The sequence below is a fragment of the Tinamus guttatus genome, unplaced genomic scaffold (genome assembly GCF_059628265.1).
Source record: "Tinamus guttatus ecotype Peru unplaced genomic scaffold, ASM5962826v1 Tinamus_guttatus_pri_ptg000308l, whole genome shotgun sequence".
Taxonomy (NCBI): Eukaryota; Metazoa; Chordata; class Aves; order Tinamiformes; family Tinamidae; genus Tinamus; species Tinamus guttatus.
The window spans coordinates 3639970-3657626 of record NW_028288842.1 but is presented as its reverse complement, the minus strand read 5'-3'; the positions used below and the strand labels follow the sequence as shown (position 1 = coordinate 3657626).

Below are 17657 nucleotides of genomic sequence, written 5' to 3'. Positions count from 1 at the left end.
GGGGAGGGGAAGGATGTTGTGGAGCGTAAGAAATAAATGCAATGGCTGATAAACTGTCTTTTGCTTTATGAGGCTTTGTTTTGGTTTTAAAAGATGCATATACAATAAATATGGAAATAAGCCTGTGAGGCAGAAAAAACAAAACGTTGAAGACCTCTTCACTACATGTATCTGTCTCTGGGGGAATTAAAAGATGCTAATCTCTATAGGGAAGGGCTTAAATACCTGTTTTCCTTGACATACAATTTGTGCATATGAATGAAGCGCAGCTTTTGATATCAAAACAAGGAGTTTCAGTGGGAAAGGAAATTGTTTGATTATGTATAAAGAGATGTAAAGTGGAAGCAAAGTTCTTCTGAACATAATTCGATCTGCTTGTTGAGCAAGCTCTGGTCTCCCTTCATTTGCCCCTGCCTCCCCCTACCTACTTCTCTCCCCCACCCCCTAAAAAAAAGAAAAAGCTGATCTGAAATCACCAGAATAGGATAAATCTCAGAGTGGCTTGGAGAGCATTTACACAGCGTTGTTGTCTTTATCCAGTTTCTGGATTGTGCTGCTTAGTGTTCAAATCATACAGTGCCCCGCAAAGGTTTTCAGCCTGTTAGAGCGGCGCCAAGCGCCAGGTTACACTGGAGTGCACGACGGCCGTATTCAAGCCTTAGGATGCCTCGCAGGAGAACAGTGCAAATAACGATAGGTGCATCAATCCCGCTTTAATGACAGGAAAGAGCACAACCCATAGCCGGGTTGGGAATGAGGCCACGTCGTGCGGACAGGAAGCCCGAGCGAGGGGCCGCGCTGGCCCCGCGGCGCTCGCGGGCGGGCGCAGCCGGTGCCCGTCCCCGTCCCCGCTCCCGCGAGCGCCAGCGCTGGCGCCTCCCCAGCGCCCGTCTCTGCCTCCCGTCTCCAGCCTTCAGGCATCGCGGGCAAAACTCGGCTTCAGGCTCCTCTGCAAGTCACGGAGCCGCTTGGAAACATCCCTGCTGCTGCTCCCTTCCTGCTTGGCTTCCATACGGTAATTCTCATGTGCGTGCGGTAGATACTGCCCTTGCTGAGACAGGGTTGCTTTTCTTTAACAGGAATGCTAGGATGTTTAGTGCAAAAGCCTGTAAAAATGGGCATGTATATGTGTTGTTATTCTGATCAGAAGGTGATTAACTGTTCTGTATACAGCAACTGTCATGTAAAAGAACAGTGATTTCTGTCTCTGTGTTCTAAGTTGGTTTAAACTAGATTCTGTTTTGTGTATCTTGCATTTTAAAGGGAGCTGCTTTTGCAAAGGAGATTTTTATATAAGACAATGCTGAAAGATATTTACTGCACTTGGTCTCAATGCAAATTGCTAATAAGCGTAAGTTAATTATGATCATCGGTTCAATCTTGGTGATAGAAGTGCATGTATTAAGCAACTAAGAAATCAGAAATGACATCTCCTCGGTGCTCTGTTAAGACAGAATTTTTCGCAGAGCTCTTGGTAGCATGTAATAGGAATTTCTGAACAATTTTCTAGCACTGATACTAGCTAATAATGTGTACATGCTACTCAAAAATTACGTTTTAAGTAACTGTGTGAAGGCAGTGTTGAAAGTATTTGAAGTATTATCAAATCTTTTTTTTTTTTCTAAAGCTTACATTCCCCCAATAATACCTGCAGAATATGGCTTAAATTCTTCAAAGTATGTGCATTCAACCTGTAGAAAAAGTCTGTTAGTTATGCAAGTTGAAAATATGTGGTAGACTGCTCTTCCCTCCTGCTCTTCCCAAAATGCTGGTTCCCAATCAACCTTTCCTCTCATGAATAAAGATGATGCCAGATCAGCCTGGTATCTGGGCTTATGCGTAGTTTGAGGGTTTAGCTGTGACATGGAGCTACTGCCTAAAATACCGTTCATCACTGGACTGAGAGTGGAGGTGTTACACTTAGTATGTCATATATATATATATACATGTTTTTGTCAGTGTCTTGTGTTCTGCATAAAGCTGGAAGTGCAATGGGAAGAACTGCTTGTCATTAAACTCCATGGGCCTAAGGAGAGATCCTTGCTAAACATAACCCTGTTATGATTTGACAGACTTGGTCCCTAGTCAGAGAGAGCTCAATAAAACCCCAGGCTGTGTCTTTGCAGCCTTCCTGACGTTCCCTGTTGCAAGAGAGGCAGGGCTGAGACGAGCGGGTGCCAGTCCTGGGCTGGTGAAAAGCAGCTCTCGGCCTTCTGGTCCCGGGTCCTCGACAAAATTGCCACAAGTGACAGAAAGCTGGAGCATAATAAACTTAACTGAGGCTCTGCTGTGCAGAGGGTTCTTGGACCACATCAGGAAGCTTGTGCTTTGACAGCCAAAGTGAGACCAAAAATGCTGTTATCTGACAAATGATAAAAGCAAAAGACAACGAGGGTAACTTGTGTGGTCCAGTAGGTATTCCTGGGCTGATTCTTTAACTCCAAAGCACTTAATGTGTTTTAAACAATAGGTTTTTGATCTCTTAAATGTGTAGTTTTGTAAGAGTGGCACCTGAAGGTGTCATCCTCTCTGATTCTTAGAGACGTGCAAAGCATCAAGTCCAGCAGATTTCTTGTAGGAGAGCTTCCAGTTGAACAGCAAAGGCATCTTGTAGGAAGGCGCCAAGCAGATGAGACGGGCTCGGATCCATGGCTGAAGAGCAAGCACGAGGAATGGCCGTGGGAGAGGAAGCTGGGGAGAAGGGAAGGGTCCCACGGGCAGTGAGAGAGAGCAGCGCTCGGCCGGCCCGGCCGCCCTCGCGCGGCGCTGCGAGCGCCCCCGCTGCGCTGCCCTTCCGCACCGAGACTGCCCGAGCCCCGCGGAGACTCCGCTCACGTTTGGGCGCTTCGAAGTAACGTCTATGAAACGTCCTGCTCTGTAGATAGGCAGGAAACGCCGTTAGTTTCTCAGAAAGCAGAAATTTAAAGCATTAAACATAGTATTATAATAATAATATTTATCTTTTCCTTGCAATAAGGGCTGATTTTAGTTTTCCAAAAAGAGGAATTCCTGGGTCTGCTCAGCCTGAAGAGATGGCTGAGAGGAGACCTGATCGATGTCCATAAATACCTAAAGGAGGGTGTGAGGAGGATGGGGCCGGCTGCTTTTCAGTGGTGGCCACAGATAGGACTAGAGGAAGCGGCCGAGAACTGAAGCACCAAAAGTTCCACAGGAACTTAAGGAAAAATTTTTTAACAGTGAGGGTGACAGAGCCCTGGAACAGGCTGCCCAGAGACGTTGTTGGAGTCTCCTTCTCTGGAGATCTTCCAAACCCGCTTGGACGCAGTCCTGTGCCACGTGCTCTAGGTGTCCCTGCGTATGCAGGGGGGTTGGACTAGATGATCTCTAGAGGTCCCTTCCAACCTTAAGCATTCTATGATTCTATGATTCTAGTCATAAAGGGTAACTGAAGTTTTACAGGTATTCCTTCTCTTGTGTATCCCCATTTTCCTCACTGTAAGTCTGGTTTTGGTCTTGTGTAGGATGCAGAAAAAAAAATGTCCTCTATTAATGAACTCAGCTAATGGCCACTGTGCTTTAAGAGGTGAACTGGATGCCTCAGAAAACCTGACACCTGGGTTCCACCTTTTGCTTGGCTATAATTGTAGTCAGTGTTTTAATAAATTTCTTATGTGCCTATTGATGTGCATATATATGTGTGCATAAATATTCACATCAATATTATTGTATATTAGATGTTTATGATTATATTTAAGATGCAAGAGGAATAGCTGCTGGTCACTAAAGCTCCCTTTGAATGCACTTTAATTGCTCTGAATTGGAAAGTAAAATATAACACATTAGACATTTTTATTTGAAGAACATTGCCATTAAGTCATTTTGCTTGACGGTCATTAATAGAATCTGTTATAGATGAAATATTGTAATTTATAGTGAAATATATATATGCTCTTGCATTCTTATGGCTCCGCCTTATAGACCTACCCTTAAGATTTATTAAAAGACCTAAACTTTTGGAAGCATCCTCAGTGTGTGACAAGCAATTTAAAGTGTGTAATTCACCTTGTTTAGGATTTGTTGAAGAGGATGAAAAATCTACATCAATTTTCCAAGTGAATAAAAGCTTTCTGACTTCTGTGCTATTTTTTTTTTTCATTAAGGAATGGTATGCTCATGGGAATGTTGAACTGTTGGGGTGGTTTTAGTCATTTTGAGTGGTGTTCAGTTGCATAGCCACCAAATTTGTGGAAAGTGTTCCATTTGCACGAACATCTAGGGTATGCACCACTTCTGGAAAAGTGTCTGAATACACTTTTTGCTGCATAATAAAGATATTCTTACAGAATTAAAAAAAAAGAAGAAAAGAGGGGGAGGGAAGAGATGTGGAAGCTGGAGAAGCGAAGCCTTCCAGTGTGCATATCACTTAAATTGCCTCCCAGCTATTTTTTGAGCGATTAAAATATTCTGCACAGGGAAGGCTCAGTCTTTTTCCATTCAGGTTTAAATGAAAGGTTTTACTGTTGCTGACACTTGCGCACGCTCAGTTTGTGTGCCAGATGGAGAGCTGTGACAATTTTAGACTGAAGGTTATGTCTAAAAACCTTGTTGGCTTTCTGCAGCCAATTTTCTTGACCCATTTTAGATAGTGCGCTCCAATCTGATACTTCCGAGGGAAGGATGCCGCTTTTCAATAACTCATTTTATAGAGTGGAGGATGGAGTAGAGCTGGGTACCACAAGCATAAACTAAATTGGCCTTTTTTGTTTGCAAAGCAATACCCATTTAAACTAATTGGCTGTAATGAGTGCATTGGGCTTGAGATTTTATGTAATTCTTTCTGTATGTACGTAGTATGAGATGAGAAATGGTTTTATTAAAATGAAAACATAAAATGTTATAGGTTCCCTACAAGTTGCTTGTTCTTCTTATTTTATAGTAAATTGCCTTAACTTATTTTTATAAAAGCCTTCTCATTTCTAACTTTGTACCAGTAAGGAGGTGACTAAATCCCAGCTGAACAAGCTGAAAATTCTGTTTTTTTCAGTGAATTAAGGTTTAAAATGGGTATTTAGATAGTTCTGTAAATTCTGGCAGACTTTAGCTGAATGAATATGTATTGGGGAATGTAGCAATAAGCCCTTTGAAAATGATTTTATATAAAAAGAATATGGGGAATTTTACGTTTTCCCCAAAGAAGATGAAGAGTAAAACATTCCCTTTTGTAGGTCAGCAGTTCTTTGTGTAACAGCCAAAGAAGGGGATGGAGAAGGGAAAGGGGCAAGGGGGAAAGGTATGGGAATGTCTCTCATTTACCTGCATATTTTTAGGGATTTTTTTTTTTCCCACATGCTTTGGACATGTTGCAACGTGAGTAATGCAGACATCTATTACCTTATGCAATGTCTTCAGCTAAATGTAGATAGGAACTCCTCCCTGCCACAACCCCTGTATATTTTTTAAGAGGATCTGGGATATTATTTTCTGCCTGGAAGAATAATAACATTTGAAATATCATTAGGAAATTCAGTCTAATATATATTTCAGTTCTGTGATAGGAAGGCAGTGGCTTAATATTTAACATTTTAATGGCTTTGAGAAAACTAAAATTGTGTTGAGGGATCTTGAAACTAATTTGAATTTAATGGAAGCGTATATCACGCAGCAGTATGTCTGTTTTAAAGCTAATGGCAAGTTGGTGCTCTCCCAAAGCACTGCCATTGTGAAACGGGGAATGAAGAGTTAATTTTGGTGTATTTCAGCTCATATATATTCATGTATATCATATATTCATATATATCTTTTTTGTTAATCTGAAAGTCTTAAACCAAAAAGGGCTTCCTAGTAAAATGGAAGCGATGAATTCAGCTTCAGTATTAAAGGCTTCTCTGCACGTCTGTGTGCCTGTAGTTATGCTGAGAATGTTGCCTTTGTATTTTTTGTCTTTATAGATGGCTTTTGCACACTAATGTGTGCACATTTTTTCCAGGGAACTGCCTAAGCATCATAGTATAGCCGGCTAGTAGAGAATCCCCCATCTGCGTGAAAATTGAAGTATGGGCAATTAAATAAAAACTAGTAAATCAGTGAAAACATGGTTTTTGGTAGCAAAATAATAGTCTTAATGGAATGACCCTCGAGCTTAACTTTTAATTGTGCAAAATTTCCTATGGGGTCTTGTTAGAAACATCTTTCTAGGGCAAATTAAGTGCAACCTATAATTAAATTAAAAGAAGAAAAAGCTGTATTACACTGTGTTTTAAATTGTGCTAGTTCTTTCCTCACAAGCTGAGGTGTATGAAGATGATATTTAGCGCATGATAAGGGCTTTTGAGACAAAAGTGTTCTCCTAGGGCTTCAGAGAGGTGTGAAGGTTCTCAGAATTGTTACTTAAAAATCAAAAGGTCCAGAAGTTTACCTAATATGAAAAACTGTTTCCTTACTGGACAATCTAAGGGAATTTTTCTGTTCATTTTACATTTTTTTTTCTCTCTTAAAGGAGTGAGCCTGAAGTGCCAGGCCTCCCATATCCTCAGCGACAAAGAAACTGCTCAATTTAAACGGTGGCACTTTCTGTAATGGTAGGTCCTCACTCCATCCCAAGCCATCTAATACTTCTCTTTTCTATATAAGCAAAGTCAGATTTCTTTAGTATCTGTCATGTGAGACTGTCAAAATAAGTACTGTGGTGCCTTCTGTGAAAGCGTCTCCACACGCAGCGTGGTTAGATCCACAGTGCCTCTCCTGGGGAGACAACTCACGTCATCTTTCTGGTGAAATCTGTGTGTTGCTGAGGAGATCCCCTGTGGCGCTGCCAGCTTGTTAGGCAGCAGCTGCATGAGGGCTGAGGGGGAGAGGAGGAGGAGGAGGAGACAGGACTCGGAAAATAATCACGAGTGATAGGATATAGGCAGATGCTAAAATTATATCCTAGAGGTGATCTTGCTGAAACATCTGTAAGATGGCCATTGGTAGAAGTAGGAAAATGAGCAACTGAATGGCTTGCTTGGGCCCTTTGCAGGACTCCCGCTCGAGACCTTTCCTCACTGTTTTTTAAACGCAGTTACTTTTCTTTTGCAAACTGGTACCGATAGGTTTAGGCTGAATTTCATTTCCAGCTGCTTAAATGATCAGGGTAAGTTGATACTGCTCCCCCAGCCTTCCGTTGAAGCATTAGTAGCTCACAGTTTCCATTGCACTTAGTTGCTTTACTTGTAGAGCTTATTTTATGTCCTGGCATTACAAATTGGAAATGGAAACAGAGCATTTGCTCAGCCAAGGTCACACAGGAAGTCTAACGAAGCAGCAAGTAGAGCCGAAGGGCATATCCCAAATGTAATTAGCTGGGGTTTGTGACCGCTGAGCGAATGTCAATAAAATATCGGGCGTTGAAACTCAGCCTTACGGTCGTGAAAGTGCCCAGCTCTGCCAGGCCCCGGGGTAGGAAAAGCGAAATGGCCCAGGGGAATCCTGTGCTCACAGGACTTCAGCCTGTACCGTTGCATCGCACCTTCCAGAAACTCCAGGTCGCTTGTAGTCAGTCCTGGGACCGCAGCGTGGCACTGCCCTGTGCCGCTGGTGACGGCCCCTCGAGGCCCCGAGTTCTGGAGGAGGCTCAGGGGAGACCTCGTCGCTCGCTACAGCTACCTCACAGGGGGCTGCAGTGAGGCGGGGGTCGATCCCTTCTCCAGAATGACTACGGATAGGATAAGAGGAAATGGCCCCAAGTTGCACCTGGGGAGGTTCAGGTTACACACTTGGAAGAATTTCTACACGGCAAGAGTGGTGAAGCACTGGAACAGACTGCCCAGGGAAGTGGTGCAGTCACTGTCCCTGGCAGTGTTCAAGAACGCGGAGATGAGGCGCTCAAGGACATGGTTAGTGGGAGGGATGGGTATGGGCTTACGGTTAGACTCGATGATCTTGAAGGTTTTTTCCAACCGTAATGATTCTGTAAATCATGAGCTTGCGGTCCCAATTGCTCGCCTTATCCAGTTCTGTAGCACTTCGCATTGGAAGCATATAAGCAAATTGATATTTTGAGCCACTGGATAATGTTGATAATTTATTAAAATGTCTCAGTGTTGAAATCACATAAAAACCCTTAGGTTTTATTTAGCCAGAGATCTTAAAAATGCTAATTGAGTGAGACTTCAACAAGATAATAGCTGTTTAATTTCTTTGCTTCTCTGTTACAATAACGCAGTTATGGGGGGAAACAATGTGTCTTTTGACAGCTATGTTGAAGTGATATTTGGGATACTCTTGACTTACAATAATATTAATTATATTAAGTAATAATCAGTGAAGCCTTGCACCTCCTGATTGAGAAAGTAATTTGATCAGAAGGCAGTAAATTCTTCTGCTGACTTACTGATTCTGTTTATATCACAGTCCTCACTCCGGAGGCAGGAATTATAATTAACGCATTTTTATGGTTTACACTACTGACAAGCAAGTCTAGCATGTGATCCGTGTTAGGAACAGAACCCAAATACAAAGGAAAAGTTTATAACTACTAACTACGTGGTCTTTTAGTATGCCAGGTTACTTGTGCCTGCGAGGCTGAGGGCCACTGTTCCTTCTGTGAAAATACAAAATTTGGGTAGCGTTCACTTGGGCAGATTGGGTCATTTGAATTAATTCTACAAAGAGATGAAGTGATTTTCTATGTGTATTTTCATGTAATCACTGAAAAAAAAATTGTATGGGATTTACTGGTCAGAGATGGTGAATACTTAATACTCCGATTAATTTTTAAGATACCAAAATGATTACTGATTATAAGCACAGTTTTCCTGTCTGCTCCAGCTAATCCCACAGTTCAGTACCTTCACCTTTAGGAAATGAAGGAAAAGAAGGCTATTAGAACCACAGGCCAAGAACTTTTAAGTTGAGCATGCAGCAGAACTTCAGATTCTCAGAAAATAATGGAAGTTGTTTCTCTCCTTGTTAAAACAAGCAGGGCAGCACAGTTATTCTTGGAAATAACAGTAAAATACTGACCCAGAATTTATTGAAATTCAGTTGAAGACACATCTATTATATCTTATAGGACTACTTCAATGTATGAGATCATTTTTGTGTTTGTATAAACACTGCACGTTTCAGAAAAGGTTATATTAAATGCAGCATGTGGGCTGTTTTTATACCATGTTACAGAATTCTTTTTTTGCTAAACTGCTTTACAATATAAACTTACTAGAGGTTTTAATAAACTCTAAGCTGTGCTTTTCTATTATATGTTCGGTTTGGACCACTGAGACTGGTAATTGATTTTCTTAGAAAAGATATTTTAAATTTTGCATTAACGTTTTGGACCTTCGAAAGGGGGGTCCCGACCTCACTTCTGTGGGTGCAGAGGAGACCTTGAGGTGCTCCTCGCAGTACCCGAGGGTTTCTGGAGAGGTCCCAGGAGAGGTCGTGGCGTGGGGCGCTGGGGAAGGGGCCCCGGGAGGTCCCTGTCCACCCTCCTGCCCAGAGCGGGCTCAGCCTGGAGCTCCCGCTGGGCTCCCAGGGAAGCTCCAAGGCCGGAGACTGCGGGGCCTGAAACTGGTCTGAACTGTCTGTTGCCTCTCCCACCATGGTCCCACCATGGTCCACGGTGTGGAGCCTGGTTTCATCTTCCCAACGGTCCCTGTTTTCCCATGATTTCCTCGTGTCCGTGCGGTCCTCTCGGCTGCAGAACTTTCTTTGGCCTGTAGGTTTTAAGCAGGGCTGTGTCTTAACCAAAGCGGAGGTGCTTCCACGTACTTTGGTGTTAAGCAACAGACTCTGTGCCAAAGCGAAGCATCTACCAAGTGCTGCTGCTGACCAGCCTGCATCGCGCAAGCGTTTGCTTAGGAAACCCCTTCGCTAGGCCGGGCAGAAAATTTGGAAAGTTACCGTGTTAGTGTTACTGGATTAGCCCTTAAATGGACTAAATAGACTGCTACTAAGCAGCAGTCAGCCTTCTGGATGTCAGCTCTCCCACACTGAATTCAGATTTTTGAGGTTATTGCTCACTATTTTTATATGTATTTTATATATATGTGTTTATATTGAAAATTTTAAATAGAATATGCTAAGTGGCATATCAAATGCCACAAACATAAGCCACAATATTCGAATAATATAACTTTGCAGCTAAGTTTAGTACATTGTAAACTCGTACTTATATAAATAATTATTTACTATATCTGTGATATTTCCTCAAAGCTAGACTAAATAGCAGAGTTATTTTTAAAGGTATTTGTTTGGCTTAGCTTTCAGAAAATACAGTTTTTACTTCACATGCTTATTTTAAAATTTTTCGTTCCAGCTGAGAGTGAAGTATCCCTCAGATATTTCCATCAAAAAGAATAAGGGTAGATGCTTATCTACCCTTGGCGCTAGCAGCTTTCTTGTCTCATCACAAAGTGTTTTTTAAAACAGAAGATTGGTACTGATACTTTTATCAAAAGCATTTGTCCTCTTAAAGGACTTCGTTTTTTCTTTATCATTACCTGAGAAAATGCCTGTCAACTTTAGGATTATAGATTAATTTAAAACCTGCTTTCATTATCAGATATTTTGTACTTATCTGTTCTCATAACATTTTTGGCATAAACTGTGGCTTCAAGATGACTTGATTTAGACGTGTTTATTTTTCAATGTCGTTTTGTTTATCCTTCAGTTTCCGTTCTGAAGAACCTTCAAACCCTATGCTAGGTGAGGAAATAGGACTTATCAAGTGGGGTGTTTCTGGACTAATTTTTTTTTTGCCACTGGGGGGAGCAGAAGACTATTACAGATTTTAGGGAAGGGAGTAAGAACATTCATCTTCTGTATTGAAAGATTCATTTTTTTAGTGCTGAGCTGAGGGAGACTGAATCTTCATTGCTGACTTACTCTTAAAGTTTGTTTTATGCCAACTAAGTTATCAAATTTTGTGTTTTTTTTGTTTGTTTCTGTGTTTTTGAAAATAATTGGATTTTGTATTTATATATATTGTATATATATAAAAGCAAGCGCACATAAATACACATAAATAGTTATATATACAATCTCATATATATATATATGTTTGAGAGACTGCATCACTCAGATTGGCATACAGTGTGCTTTATTTAATAGAAAATGTTATAGCTGAGCAGAACATTCCTAAAAATAATAATAATACACAGATGGCTGTGCTGTAACAGAGATCTAAAAGATCCTTCTGGTCCTCCAGAAGTTGTGCTAAAAATACTCTTCAGAGTGCTCTTCCACGAAGAGCATTGGCAAGGAAGAGACAACTTCACTTTTGTGGTTTCTTTTAATTGCATAGTTTAAAATTAAGTATGTGTAGGGTACTAAAAATGTTCCTGCTAGTAATACTCCTACTGTGCATCTTTAACCTGTTCAAAATTTTGGGCCAGAACAAGACGTTCCAGTTGTAAGCCAAGACTGGCCTTCTCCTTTGGACAAAAACTTGTTCCTTCTGTTCTGCCAACAGCAAACAGTCAAAAATCCTGCTGGAGAACTCATTAATATACTTGTTCATGGTATATAAAGCTTGAACTAAGCAGAAGAACCTGAATATTAGAGCTTCTCATTGGTGCTTTCAGTCGCTGATTTACAGAAGTTTGTTACTCTTTCTGCCGTATCTTCCAGCCAGACAGTGTGTCCCGGGGCGTGCAGACACCGGGCAGTTGCAGATGGATCCGCTGGGTCTCCTGTTTTTCCACCTCTTCTATTGGCAGACATGAGCTGCCTCGGGCATCCCCTCCTTCCTCCCCTGCAGCCCTCCTGCATAGGAACATAACCATTTTTGGAGCAAAACATTGCTGAACTACTTCTTTCTAAAAAGTCTGTAATGTAGGCAATGTTTTACGCGTTATGTGTAATGATAAAACAAGCTTTGTGCTTCATGAGAGCCCAAGGTTTACATAGACCTCATCCATATTGCTGTGAACAACCAGGCATTTGGGACCTGTTGTTCAGCTCAGCTTAACTGTCGTTTAAAACTAACGTAGATCGCTGCATCTTGTCCACACTTGGTTGGTATCCACACCGTGCAGTCCGTAAGACTGTATTTTCTGATTCTCAAAAATCTTAATATTCTGCTTCTTCAAGAACTGCCGCAGCCTTGCTGAGAGGCTTCTGCTGTTTGATATTACGTGTTCATGGTTATAATTCCTTGTCTTCTGAAAGACACTTTCTTGGTCTAATGCAGTGAGCATCTTGCTGTTCGTTTTTTCCTGTCGAAGGAGATAGATACCGTGTTGCTGCTTAAGCCCTGTGAACATGTGAAGCCTGTTGAACCAGACCCGGAGCACCTGCTGGTGCCGAGCAAGCTGGCCCCGACACTGGGGATGGCTTCTCTGGGAGCAGCGGTCAGTGGTTTGAAGGCTTAAACTGATGGCTGGTGACAAGAACTGGTCCCAGGGGCTGGTAGTGGGGCTGGACATGCGTAAGCTGATCAGCAGTTGCTTTTGTTGCTTTAATTTAACTTGGACAGTGGCAGAGAATTCACCCTTAGCAAAGCCCGAGGTGACTCCAAACTTCGCAGGGAGAGACCTCAACGCGGGGGAGAAATGAGCCCCAGGAGGAGGCTGAAGTTCTGCTGGGCAAACGTGCCAGGGCGAGAATGACCAGACAGGGAGCAGCATCCCAGAAAATGGCCTATGCGTGCAGGAGGGCTGCAAACTGGAACATAAACCATGATCATGCCGCATCTGCAGCGGTGGTGAAGGCCAGCCCCATATTGGCAGCATTAGCAGTAGTGTAACCAGCAGGTCCAAGGAGGTGGTTGTTTCCCTCTGCTCATCCCTTCTGAGGCTCTCGGGTTCCAGTTTTAGTCCTGTGAGTAGGACAGACACACACCAACATGAGCAGGACCAGAATAAGGTCAGCCTGCCACTACCAGAAGGGACTTATGGAGAAGGCAGGGAGGTCTTTGCCAGAAGTGCCCAAAGGAAAGACACAAGGCAGTGGTCAGAGCTTGCACTGATGTACTCTCCAGTTGGCTAAAAAAAAAAACAGACAAAGTGGTCACGCATAGAGAGGCAGTGATGTCTTCATCCTTGAAGATTTTTGAAACTCACTGGGAAGGACCTCATGCAACCTCATCTGGTTTTGAATTTAGCTCTGCTTTGAGCTTGAGATTGTACTAGATGACCTTGAGCAGTCTTGTCCAGCTTACATTTTTGTATTAGTCTGATTTCTGTAGAAAACCTTTCCTGACTAAAGGTGTAGTATAACACAGCGCTTGTCTTATGGGCAGGCTGAAGATAGCCATTACGTTTATCAGCTGTAGTCTCACTAAAGCAGATGTGTAAAGACCTTAGCATGAGTGTAAAAACCTAAATGTGATGGGCAGATAGGCAAGGCCTGCATGTGGTCATCTTTACATATGTGTCTAGAGCAATTTTATTTCCTTCCTGCATGCTTAATGCAGTTATGTTGATAAAACTATACATCTCTCTGAGGGAAGAAAAAAGTAATTTTTTTCCTTACTTGAAAATTCCCTTTTCAGGGAAGATTTGCTGGATCAGTTTAGAGCTCTCTAGGGTAGTATGTTTCAGCAGTCACAAATTGTGACCAGTTGCACTATTCTGATTTAGATTATAGGATTAATTGAGATTTTTAGGATTCATTTTACCTACCTTACATTTTCCTGATACTGAATTCTTTGTCTAAGAATAAAATGCCTCAGCACAGTATGCTATCTCAGCTCACGGATTGTTCAGAGGTAGAGGGTTAATATTTTGTTTTTTCTTGGTATGAAGTAATGATTTTTCTTTTTGTTTTCTACTGAAGCAGAAAACTGGAAAACAGCAGCAAGATGGTTTAGTTAAAATATTTATTAATGAGTTTTTCCCTCATTCAGCCCTCATTTGAGGCCTAATGATAAACTACCATTTTGGGGTAGGAAATAACCTAGTTCTTTTCCCTTTCAGCTTTCTTGGTCCTGTTTGTCTTTTGTCTTCAAGCACCATGTGTTATTACTTTTAAATCTCACCCCGAAATTGGGGCTGGAGGTTATTAATGAAACTTAGATTCTACTGGAAATTGCACAGCTCTTGCAAAGAGTGGCCTTAATGCCTCGGAAGTAGCAGGGGATTAATTACATCTATAAAGCTTATCATATAACAAAAATAAATAAATAAATAAAGGGAAAAAGTCAACTTAATTTCAACCAGAAGATCGATTTTGTGCGTGCAGTATACAAGTGAGAGAACAAAGTATAGTCCTTGAAGGACTGGCCAGTTGCAATGTGACTCATAACTCCTTAATTTGCTGGCTGGTTTCTGGAATGCTTTTTGACTTCAAATCTCTTCTTTCAGACCTCTCCTGAGAACTGTGGAAACGCTTCTGCTCAGTTTTTGAACCTTTGACTTTTGCCCTTCTAACTGTGACAGATGGGTAAAATTGTTTTACAATACCTGACTTAAATGCAAGGTGAGCATTTGTGGATTTTGAAGCTACCCTCTCTGTCACAGAAAAGTAGTCATATAAACACTCCCATTAAGACAACCAGCATCATTTTAAAACTCTTTTTATAACTTGCTTTTTTGTACAATTTATGTGCTTTTGTTTTAGCTCTGAGTGTTGTGTACCTTTCCTGGGATATATCTATACAATCTTCTTTGTATATTGTAGTCCTGGAGCACTTCATACTGCTAAGCTGAATAAGGCATATGCCCACGTTCTCCCATAGAATGAACAGTAGTCATGCTGGTAAACTTATATTTTTGTTATAATTTAATGTAATAGATATTACTAATTAATTGGAATAGTCCCATGAAATAATTCATGAAAATATTTTGACTGCACTGTCTTTCAGCCTTTCTCAGGTTATTGACCCATGGTGGGAGGAGAGGGAGAAGGAAATGTGGCAACAGTTTCACTGGGAAGTGGAGACTTCTGCGTGTTTTACTTTGGAAGTAGTCAGGATACAGAGATCTTGAGTGAGACCCAGCTGGAAACATATGGGATACTGTCCTCAGTAACTGTTTTCAGTTGTCTGTCTTGTAACAGATACTATTGTTAGTTAAGGATATAATCTTACATTTACATCCTTGAATTTCGTTCCACTCTTACTGTTCCTTTTTGCTTATTCATTTCTTTCTGTACGAAGCTCATCTCTTTCTCGTAGTTTATCAAACATAATACATGTGTCTGTTGTCCTTTGGTTTTGTGTCAGACATCATTGACATCATCAACAGACATCGTTACTTTTCTTAAGTTACTAGTGTAAATACAGATTTCTGTTATCCAGAAATGAATTCTGGCAGTGTCCTTTATGTCAGTCAGTCCTGTTTCTGCATTTGGCGGCTTCTCTTGGGCCATTTTCTTCCCCCTCTCAATGGCAGTCTGTTTCCCTGCATTTTATTTCCATTAGTTCATGTTGCCTCTGAACTCCCGTGACTGATATTGTTCATGCTGAAAATTGAGATAGAATATTACTCAGTTTTTGGACCCCCTCTTGGCTAGCTCCCATTTCTAGCCGCATGCCAGTTCAATTTTTTTCTTTCCTTAGTGCTTCTAAGCACTTCAGGGCTTCTTCAGTGCTTAACTCAAGTTGCTACTTTTTTTACTTTGAAAGTCCAATACTCTGTTTCTGGTTAGCTCTTCTCCTTTCCTTAGAATTTCTCTTCTTCATGTTATGTTATTTTTAAAAAGTAGTTAATTGAATTTGGAACCTCTCTCTTTTTACAGACCTCAGATAATTTTACCAATTTTACTGCCAAAAATTTCAGACTTGTTCTGTCTTGAAGAGCTTGAGTGGTTCTCGCCTAGTTGCCTGAAGGCAGTATTTCCTGTATGTTGCCCCTAGCCAGATTAGCATGGTGTTGGTCCAGGACCCTTTAGTATCTGTGCACTGTTTTAAAAATGTGTGATATAAATTCAAAATCATTCAGGAAGGTAATCTTTGGCACTTCATGATTTTTATGTGGGAGATTACCTGTATACCTGCCCCCAGGTCTAACGCTGGGGTCTGTAGTAGAGCCTGGCCCTTCCTGTGACTGAAACTCTTCTGTAGGAGTGTGGGGGTGTTTTTTCCTTTTTAACTTTTATAAAAGTAGTTTTTTTTCCAAACATATATTTATTCATGCTGTTCATCTACTTTTCGTACTTTTAAAGTAGACTGGTTACTCTGCACTTCTGCATATACGTTTCCTTCACGAATGATCTCTGTTTGGATCATTCTTCTCTCTTCAGCGTTCTTCACAGTGCATCTAGTTTCATATCCTGCATTAGTAGTTTGGATGCTTCCGTTCTGGTACCGAAGTTCCTGGCCTTAGCATAGAGGGATTATTTTCCACTGGCTTTCATCCCATTCCCTAGGCTTTCATTTCCCGACAGCAGAAGCAACAAGTCTTCTGAGTTTCTCCAGCTTGACCCTGCAGCGCTCCCCCATGCTCCAAGTGACCGGGGCAAGCCCTTCTGCCTGCAGGGAAAGGGGAAGGTTGGAGAGGCAGCCGCTGGGGCGGGAGGAGGTGACTGTGCTGGGGACCACCGAGTGGAGCCGAGGGACCTGGAGGTGGATGAGGCAGAGCCCTTTTGGCAGCTCTGCCCGGTGGTGCCTGCCTTCCAGCGCACACCCCTCCTATGCCTTTCTGTCCTGAAGAGTGATGTGGGCTGTCCAGGGCTGTGTTGTGCAGTACGAGCCTGTTGCCTTCCTCTGTCCCTCTCGGGAAGGGTCATTCCCCTGTTTTATGAATACATGCACACCACATAAAAACTTTCTTCACGTTCAAGGTAAGTTGGAAGAACATATTGAGACAAAATAGCCAGCATCTGTTTTCTCAATTTCCCTGACTCTAATGTTTTGTCTAACCCATGACATACTGTTCAAAATCTTTACTCTTGGCTCCCGTTGAAATGTAATTCTGCTGTGGAAGAGGTTTTGTTTTCCAACATTTGGAAATGCTGATCGTAGGGGTGGATTGGAGTGAGTAATTGGGAGCTGCGGTGACATTGCAGAAGTACGTGACATCACCGGAGGCTCCGCTTGCTCCCGCGGCCAGCGTCCTGACAGCTCCGCTGCCTTTGCTCCGGGTCAGGCTTGTGCAGGGCTCACTGGGGAGCAGCCTCAGAGCAGCGGGGGAGAAGAAAGGTTTCACCTCACATCGTGGGGTGGTTTTGCTGTTGTTGTTTGCGTGTCAAGCTCTCAGTAAAGAATGAGCTTCCCTGGAGACTGGTGAGTAAATCACTCTTCTGGCATACATTTGAACTGCTTTCTTTAAGCATAAAGATTTTAATCCTTCTTTGGAAAAAACACTTCCTTGTATTTTTTTCTTTTTTTTTTTTGTTTTTAATCTGGTGTTCAGTAATTCACAATGCATGTGAAATAACACAGAGCATTTGTAAAATTCAAAATTAAGATTTTAAAGGGAAACCTAATTTTAGGTAGGTTTTAAGTGTTTACTGATTTATGACTTTCAGTGACTGTATAACTTTCAAGATTATTATTCAAATGTGCTAGTCTACAAGATTATGTGTCTAAGACATAGAATGTTGCAGGAATTTGAGCTTTTTTTTAATTAGCATGCAACACTGCACAGAAATACTCTTCAAATAGACAGCTGTAAGTTAATTTATCCTAGAGGTTTTAAGGCAATATAATAGTTTTAACAACATATTACAAATGTTATTTTGGGGACTGCGTGTGAGTGTAGGGGGGAACCAAATGGAAAAACAGATGCATTTTCAGTGAGTATATGTAAGTAGAATCTGCCAGGATGTATGTT

At 41.7% G+C, this 17657-nt stretch overlaps 1 protein-coding gene across 18 annotated transcripts in view; it reads left to right on the top strand.

Moving 5' to 3' along the window:
• The window catches only part of PLEKHA5 (pleckstrin homology domain containing A5), a 151470-nt gene that overhangs the window by 54642 nt on the left and 79171 nt on the right, over positions 1 to 17657 (top strand). Inside the window, exon 1 of one of the 18 annotated variants that reach the window (XM_088528418.1) lies at positions 17031 to 17107. The exons of the other annotated variants lie outside the window; for them this stretch is intronic. Coding sequence (XP_088384544.1) covers positions 17088 to 17107 — 20 coding nt within the window. The 5' untranslated portion in view covers positions 17031 to 17087. Of the gene's footprint in view, positions 1 to 17030; positions 17108 to 17657 lie in introns of those variants that run through there. 18 annotated transcript variants of the gene reach the window in all.